At 37.3% G+C, this 9,247-nt stretch overlaps 1 protein-coding gene across 1 annotated transcript; it reads right to left on the bottom strand.

The window, feature by feature from the left end:
* Window positions 1–326: 326 nt before the first annotated feature.
* On the bottom strand, window positions 327–1,255 carry LOC105472434 (olfactory receptor 5AR1). Its single transcript, XM_011725676.2, is given in 2 exon segments — window positions 327–832; window positions 835–1,255. Coding segments are annotated over 2 exon segments (927 nt in total).
* Window positions 1,256–9,247: the final 7,992 nt, after the last annotated feature.

Consider the following 9,247-nt stretch of genomic DNA (forward strand, 5'->3'; position numbering starts at 1 on the left):
GCATTCCTCATGACCCCAGGAAAAGAAAAAAATGCTTCAGAGTGATTGGTTATTTCTTTCTCCTGTTGAGTCCTGTCCCAATTTCTAATTAATATGTAAACCAGCATTGAATAAGAAATGAATGCATCTTGCCCAGTATGTCTTTCAAAAATACTAATTTAGTTTATATTTCTTTCAGATTGTAGAGTTAAGGATTAGAGCCCACCCTTCAGAATTTAATATTCACTTAGCAAGGAGATGGCAACTTGGGTGGTGTTTATCAAACAATTATTTGCATTTTCTATCTCCTTCCACTACTATTATTTACCTATGACAGAAACAGATTTTCATTTTGTGTTATTATTGAGGTTTTTTCGAATTAGTTTTTTGAAAGCAGCTTTCACATCTTTGTTCCGCAAACTGTAGATCCAGGGATTCAACATGGGGATGATAATCGTGTAGAACACAGAGGCCCACTTCTCCTGGTCCAGAGAGTAGCTGGATGTTGGCCTCAGGTACATAAACATGACTGGGCCATAGAACAGGGTGACGCCAGTAAGGTGAGACCCACAGGTGGAGAAAGCCTTAAGGCGGCCTTCGGCTGAACGCATTCTGATGATTGCAATGAGGATAAAGGTATAGGAGATGAAGATGAGGATGGTGCTGAATTCAATGAAGCCACACAGATTGAAGAGCAAGATCTCACTGATGTAGGTGTCTGAACAAGAGAGGGCCAAGAGTGGTGGGATTTCGCAGAAGAAATGGTTGATGATATTGGAACCACAGTAACTCAGGCTGAAGGTGAGGGTAGTGTGGGCTACTAAACTTACTAGACCAGCCAGGTTAGAGCCCAGCAGACCCGCTTGGACATGAGGGTGCTATAGCGGAGGGGTTGACAGATAGCCACAAAACGATCATAGACCATGGCTGCCAGGACATAGCACTCAGCATCCACAAAACCTACAAAGAAAGCAAACTGGGTGGCACAGCTGGAGAAGGAGATAACTTTGTGCTTTGTTAGGAAGTCAGCCAGCATCCCGGGGGCAATGGCTGAGGAGTAGCCCAGGTCAACAAAGGAGAGGTTGCAGAGGAAAAAATACATGGGTGTGTGAAGCTGAGTGTCTGTTATAATCGGGATAATCATACCAACGTTCCCCACTACATTAACCAGGTAAACTATGAGGAAAACCACGAAGAAGATGATCTGCATCTGAGGGTCCTGGGTGATGCCCATGAAGATAAACTCAGTCACCACTGAGTGGTTTTCTGTATCCATTGCTTCAAGGTTGTATGTGCCTGGATTTAGTTTGCTGATGGATGTAGTAAATTCCCTGTTACTGAAAATATTCAAACTAAAGACAAACAATCATATGCCAGATACATATATATATAGTGTATGTGTGTATACATATAGTTCTACAGGAAATGAAGGCTTTGTTTAGGATGATTCGTAAAAATCTTTCCAGTAATTAGATTCTATGACCGATAGAATAACCCAAATGCTTTGTTAAAAGTGGTGATGTGTCCTCTCCATGTGCCCATTCACAACAGAAAAGGAAGTGTTAACTTCTTGGGAATGGCAACTTCTGCTTCTCCAATGACCTTGGTGTTCTGGGGTAATTTATCACATGGTACTAGATGTTTGACTCAGTCTGCACAATTGTGTGTCTCATTAATGAGTAAAGAAGAACAGCATTGAGTATTTCTTCTTTCTAAAACAAAGCAAATATAAATGCAGATAATGAATAAAGTTTAATTTTCATTACAGGTAGACACAGAAAGGAAAATAAGTGACACAAGGACCTCAAAGTATAACGCATCACAGATACAGAAAGTGAAAAACTTGGAGCAGAAGGTCAGAAATATAAGAAAAGACAGTAAAAGATAATTTTTTTAAAAGTCGGACTTACTGAGTAGCCTGAGAAAAATAAAAAGAAACATATTTCTGATTTAAAAAACTTGTATCCATAACATACAAAGACATTTTAATACCGAATAATAAGAAATCCAACAATCCAGTAAGAATCGGCCAAAAATTTCAATAGATACTTACTCATCAAAGGAGATAGCCAAATAACAAATAAATGCATAAAAGTGCTCAAATATTCATTAGGGAAATACAAGTTAAAAACACAATAAAATAATGTTACATACTAATGATTACAATTTAAAAAAACTGACTATACCAAGTGTTGACAAGGAAATAGAATAATTGGAAATTTCATCATTATTGGTAGAAATGTAAAGTAGTACAACCACTTTGGAAAACATCTTTGTAGTTTCTTATAAACTCAAACATACGCATACCAACTCTGTGATCCAGCCATTAAATAACGGTATATAGGTGACAGGGTAAGTAAATTAGGGTATGTCCATAAAATGAAATGCTACTTAATGATTAAAAGAATCAGATTATTGTTCAGTTCCCACCTATGAGTGAGAACATGGGGTGTTTGGTTTTCTGTTCTTGTGTTAGTTTGCTAAGAATGATGGTTTCCAACTGCATCCATGTCCCTACAAAGGACACAAACTCATCCTTTTTTATGGCTGCATAGTATTCCATGGTGTATATGTGCCACATTTTCTTAATCCAATCTGTCACTGATGGACATTTGGGTTGATTCCAAGTCTTTGCTATTGTGAATAGTGCCGCAATAAACATACGTGTGCATGTGTCTTTATAGCAGCATGATTTATAATCCTTTGGGTATATACCCAGTAATGGGATGGCTGGGTCATATGGTACATCTAGTTCTAGATCCTTGAGGAATCGCCATACTGTTTTCCATAATGGTTGAACTAGTTTACAATCCCACCAACAGTGTAAAAGTGTTCCTATTTCTCCACATCCTCTCCAGCACCTGTTGTTTCCTGACTTTTTAATGATCGCCATTCTAACTGGTGTGAGATGGTATCTCATTGTGGTTTTGATTTGCATTTCTCTGGCCAGTGATGATGAGCATTTTTTCATGTGTCTGTTGGCTGTATGAATGTCTTGAGAAATGTCTGTTCATATCCTTTGCCCACTTTTTGATGGGGTTGTTTTTTTCTTGTAAATTTGTTTGAGTTCTTTGTAGGTTCTGGATATTAGCCCTTTATCAGATGAGTAGATTGCAAAAATTTTCTCCCATTCTGTAGGTTGCCTGTTCACTCTGATGGTAGTTTCTTTTGCTGTGCAGAAGTTCTTTAGTTTAATTAGATCCCATTTGTCAATTTTGGCTTTTGCTGCTGTTGCTTTTGGTGTTTTAGACATGAAGTCTTTGCCCATGCCTATGTCCTGAATGGTACTACCTAGGTTTTCCTCTAGGATTTTTATGGTATTAGGTCTAACATTTAAGTCTCTAATCCATCTTGAATTAATTTTCGTATAAGGAGTAAGGAAAGGATCCAGTTTCAGCTTTCTACTTATGGCTAGCCAATTTTCCCAGCACCATTTATTAAATAGGGAATCCTTTCCCCATTTCTTGTTTCTCTCAGGTTTGTCAAAGATCAGATGGCTGTAGATGTGTGGTATTCATTTCTGAGGACACTTGGACTCAGGAAGGGGAACATCACACACTGGGGCCTATCATGGGGAGGGGGGAGGGGGGAGGGATTGCACTGGGATTTATACCTGATGTAAATGACGAGGTGATGGGTGCAGCACACCAACATGGCACAAGTATACATATGTAACAAACCTGCACATTATGCACATGTACCCTACAACTTAAAGTTATAATAATAATAATAAATTAATTTAAAAAAAAGAATCAGATTATTCACACATGCAATGTGGTGAATGAATCTCAAAATAATTAGACTGAGAGAAAACAGGCAGATAAAAAAGAGTATACCTTGTATGATTCCATTTATAAAAATCCAGAAAGTGTAAGATAATTAATATTGATAGGAGGCAGGATAGAGGTGTGTGTGAGGTGGAACAGAGGGGAGGGAGTATCAAGAGGCATGAGGAAACTTTTGGGGGTAATAGATTTATTTACTATCTTGACAGTGATAATGGTTTTGTGAGTGTATATATATATATATATATATATACACACACACATACACACACATGCATACATACTTTATATATATATAAAGACATCAAATTTTATACTTTAAACATATTTAATTTGTTGTACATCAGTTATACCTGAATAAAGCTGCTACCAAAAAAGAGAAAAATACTTGTCCCTACTCCAGTTCAGCTATTTCTCACTACATGTGAATGCAGACATGGTTTCATAGATGAAATTGATGAGGAAATAAAAACCTAGGTTGAGGGGGCTGGCAAAGTCACTTGATGATTCTCTGAGTTGCAGAATCAGCCACTGAATTCGGGGCTACCAATATCATTGGATTCATTTTTCCCTTTATTTCTTCATGCAGGGATTTTAAAATAACCCACCAGGAAAAAACAAAACAAACAAACAAAAAAACAGCAAAGAATGATATATTATTTGTCAGCATATTCTTCAACTTTAGCAAGAGAAAAAATAATCCTAGTGTTGAAAATGAACCCATGTAGCCAACCTTATACTTATACTGTATGTATGTATGTATGTATGTGTGTATGTATTATTAAGACGGAGTTTTGCTGTGTCTCCCAGGCTGAAGTACAGTGGTGTGTTCTCAGCTCACTGCAGCAACCTCTACCTCCTAGGTTCAAGCAATTATCTTGCCTCAGCCTCCTGAGTAGCTGGGACTACAGGTGCTCACCACCACGCCTGGCTAATTTTTCTATTTTTAGTAGAGGCGGGGTTTCACCATGTAGGCCAAGCTGATCTTGAACTCCTGACCTCCCAAAGTGTTAGGACTACAGGCGTGCGCCACCGTGCCTGGCCTATACTTGTACCTTTATAGGTGAGGAAACAGACACTAATTAAAATGCAGATACCAGATTGCAGTATTTAAAGGAGTAAGAGATAACCTTGTAAGAAGCACTAGGAGTCAGTACTCTAATCCACACCTGAGTATGTGCCAGTCAATCCATTTCATTTGATTGGAAATGTAATTATAAAATAATTCCTCCTCCCTTATAGATTCAAGGCTCTGATTAAATAAAGCAGTGCATTAGAAGGTGCTTCAGCAGCCATAAACTACCCTGCCTGTTCTCATTTATAGTGGACAATTTCAGGTTTTACCATCTGCTACTCCTGATTTTCAACATAATACTCAGCTTCTTGGAGTCATAATTTTTCATTTGTTCATTGGGGCTAATAATGCCTCCCTTAAAAACTTTCTGTAAGAATTGATTACAATATATACAAAGGGCTGAATTAGTGACATCCTGTGCTGGGTGTTTAATGCAATTGGCCATTGTGTGCAAGTATAGATGTTTTAATTCATTAGATGAGTATGCACTCATAATTCCTAGAAAAAATGTTTCATGCTTATTCCTTAGAGAGGATGTATCACAAACTGCCTGAACTTTTAGGGAGACACAAATTTAATTCTGTAGCAATTCCATTAAATGATATTTAGAGACAAGGATGTAATATTCAAAATTGAGCTTGACTAAGGCAAAAGGAAAGTAAACCTCTACACTTTTCTTTTTGGTCTCATATAGCCAACGTTCAGCCCATTAGACTCAAAGAAATGGTAGAATATTCAGCAAATAAGCATATTCCATTGTTAATAATAAACTCAAATATTTAACCAGAGACCAGCACAACTATTCTGTTATGGCAGTAAATAAAGGAAAAAAATGTATTTTAGATTTTTATGTGTCACTTGCTTTTTCAAGTTCATATGAAAAGAATAGTGGAGCAAGAGTCTGGAGATCCTGGTTATAGTCCTACGGTTTTTAAAGAAGAAATTGTTTGACCTCAGTAAATTGCTACATTAGATGCACCTTTCCTATCTGTGATACAGATGGGGTGGCGAATACAAATTCTGTAGAATCTTCCATTCCTAGCGTTTTTTGAATTTATACTTGTAACGAGATATCCTAAAAACCAAACCCATTATCTTTGTCTTTTTTCAATATTAAAATGGCAGGGAATTTGTGCCACGCAGAACCCATGCTCAAAGGGCACTGGGCAGCATAACACTCCACCCAGCAGGTCACATCGCTTTCTACATTCTGACCTATGACCTGGCCTGCTTCACTCCACCCCAGCAGGTCACATCGCTTTCTACGTTCTGACCTATGACCTGGCCGGCTTCACTCCACCCAGCAGGTCACATCGCTTTCTACGTTCTGACCTATGACCTGGCCTGCTTCACTCCACCCCAGCAGGTCACATCGCTTTCTACGTTCTGACCTATGACCTGGCCGGCTTCACTCCACCCCAGCAGGTCACATCGCTTTCTACATTCAGACCTATGACCTGGCCTGCTTTCTACCTGTTGGTGAGAGGTTGAGTGTTCCTCTTCTTTGATGGATTAAACCAAAGATAGATTCCGAGAAGAACTGAAACACAGTGAATTAATCTGGTCGTCGTCTGAGCTACTTGCTCATCCCACGCTCGCTCCTGTGTGCAGGACGTATTTAAGTGTCACAAACAATTCCCAGAAGAAATATGATGAAATGCTTTATGCACTCATAGGAAACACAAAGGTTTGATGAACTGTGATCCTCCAAGGAATTTCACTCTTTCTCCTTCAAATTTAATGATAAAGGAAGGAAACACAGGGGAATTTTTTAAAGACATTCTACTGATGATTGAGTTAGTAAGAAGCACTGCCTGGAGTGTTTGTGCAACCCAAAGATGCCTACATAAAGAGAATTAGGGAGTAGTTGAGAAAAGTCTTTTTGCTGATGCCTGAAAGTCTTTTGAAAGAGGAGGTTACTTTCTGTGTTTTGTGAACTGGCATAAATGCATTGCTATAATGCTTAGAAAGAAAGAAATACGAAGTTATTTCTAATTAAAAACAAAAATAAAGGAACACAGGGAAACACTGGGTGGTGTTAGATACTTCTATTACCTCGATTGTGATCTTGATATCATGGGTGTTTGCTTATGTCTAAACTCATCAAAGTGTACACATTAAATATGTGTAGTTATCTGTGTATCTTTATAACTCAGTAAAGCTTTTTAAAACTAATTTTAAGTGGCATAAAAGCTGCCACAAACAAAATCTTATAGAAGTTTCTTGGAGAAACCAACATTTATCAATGAAGAAAATGAAGAAGTATAAATTAAAAAGCAGTAATTCAGAGTTCTGTATACCTGCCACCATGAACTTTCTGATGTGTCTGGTCATTTTCCATAAACTAGAGGCCATTATTCTTAGCAAACTAAGGCAGGGACAGAAAACCAAATACCACATGTTCTCACTTATAAGTGGGAGCTAAATGATGAGAACACATTAACCCATAGAGGGGAACAACACACCCTGATGGAGGGTGGAGGATGGGAGAAGGGAGAGGATCAAGAAAAATAAGGATACTTGGCTTATTAGCTGCCTGATGAAATAATCTGTACGATAAATCCTTGTGATGCTAGTTTACCTACGTAACAAACCTGAATATGTACCGTGACCTTAAACGTTACAAAAAAAGGAATTAGTTTACATTTTCTTTTAATTTTTACATGAAAGAAACTTCAGGTACTTCCTCTGGCAAAAAGGAATTTTTGATTTCATTCACTAGCAGATTGAAGAACTTTCTTCTTTTTGTTTCTAATCAAAATGCAAAAGGATCATTGAAATTTCACTCAGGCTTATCTTTTTGCTGAGGCACTGACAGGGTTCTCTGAAAATAGTTAAGAAACAGCTAGAGGCCCAGTGCAGTGGCTCACGTCTGTAATCCCAGCACTTAGGGAGGCTGAGAGGCAAGGATCACTTGTCTTTGTTCATAGACATTTGAGTTGGTTTCCAGATCTTGTTATTAGGAAAAATGCAATGATAAACAGCTAACTGCATATGCTTTTCCCTACTTGGTCCAGTATATCACTGGGGTGGTTTCTTAGAAGAGGAATTGTTGGGTGAAAGGGAAATTTAATAGGCAGTTTTACTAAATGTTGCCAAATCTTCTCAAGCAATGCATGTATGCTTCTTTCTCTGGTCTTTCCGATAAAGTTTATTGTCTAGGTTTGTATTTCTCATATAAATTTACCTCTTCTATCAATCATTTTGCTCCCTCTCTCTCTCATCTATCTATCTATCTATCTATCTATCTATCTATCTATCTATCTATCTATCTATCTATCTATCTATCATCTTCTATCTCTGTTTTTGCTGATCTTAAAGATGGAAAATGTTCTTATAAGCTAGTTGTGATTCGTATTTTCTCTTGTTAGGAATAAAAATATTGTTCCACTCCCAATTTTTTCTGTTTCTCAACTTCAAACTTACCCATCTTTGCCCTGCTTTGGTCCTACGGCACCTGGACATGGTAAATTAATCCTTCTGGGTGGTTCCTTGCTTGCTAGGCCTGGCCAGGGAATGTCCCTGCCACGTAGCAGAACACAACAGCACCCAGTACAACCACATCAGAAGGAGCCATACAGGAGGGGTGGGGTCCTCCAGTTTGTTTTCCTACTGTGGATGCTCCCCTCAGCTCTACAGGCAGTGGCTGCTCTGTGTCTATTCTTCCTGTTTACTTTATACTTTTCTCAATCACTTGATAATTAATTTAATGTTACCAGGTGATAATTCTCTATATTAAATTTTATCTGTTAGAATTGCTGTGTGGCTTAATGTCTCCTGACTGGATCCTGGCTGTTAAAAAGATTGAACTTTTAAAAACATTAAAGAACCATTTATTTGCATTTCTATTTTTGGGTGTCGAATTTTATCGGTGTACATTTCTTCTGTCTTTTGGATGTCTTTATTAATCTTTCTCTTCAGAGCTTTTAGGTATTCTTCATATATTGGAGACATTTATTTGGCCTGATGTATAAAGTATACCTTTTCTCCCCTTTATCATTGACCTTTTGATTTTGGTTAATATATTTATTACCATACAATAGGTTGTTTTTTCTTTCCTTGTGTCTTTTTCCTTGTTGCCAAATTTATCAATTTTTAATTTTATCGTATCTGGATTTTGAGTCCTATTTATATTCAAATTCACATCAATTATTAAATAATTCTTCATGTTTATTTTAGTACTTGTATGGCTTAATTTTTTGTATTTATAATTTGATTTGTTAACATTTTGACAGTGTATGGTAAAAGAAAAAAATCAAATTTTATATTTCTCCATAAGGCTATCCAATTGCCTAAATGGCACTTATTTAAACATTTACTTTTCCTTTAATGTTTTTGGGGTGCTGTTATTACATATTGAATTTTATTTTCATCTCATTGGGTCTTTATCTTTATTTTCCCTATTTTC

The sequence above is a fragment of the Macaca nemestrina genome, chromosome 1 (genome assembly GCF_043159975.1).
Source record: "Macaca nemestrina isolate mMacNem1 chromosome 1, mMacNem.hap1, whole genome shotgun sequence".
Taxonomy (NCBI): domain Eukaryota; kingdom Metazoa; phylum Chordata; class Mammalia; order Primates; family Cercopithecidae; genus Macaca; species Macaca nemestrina.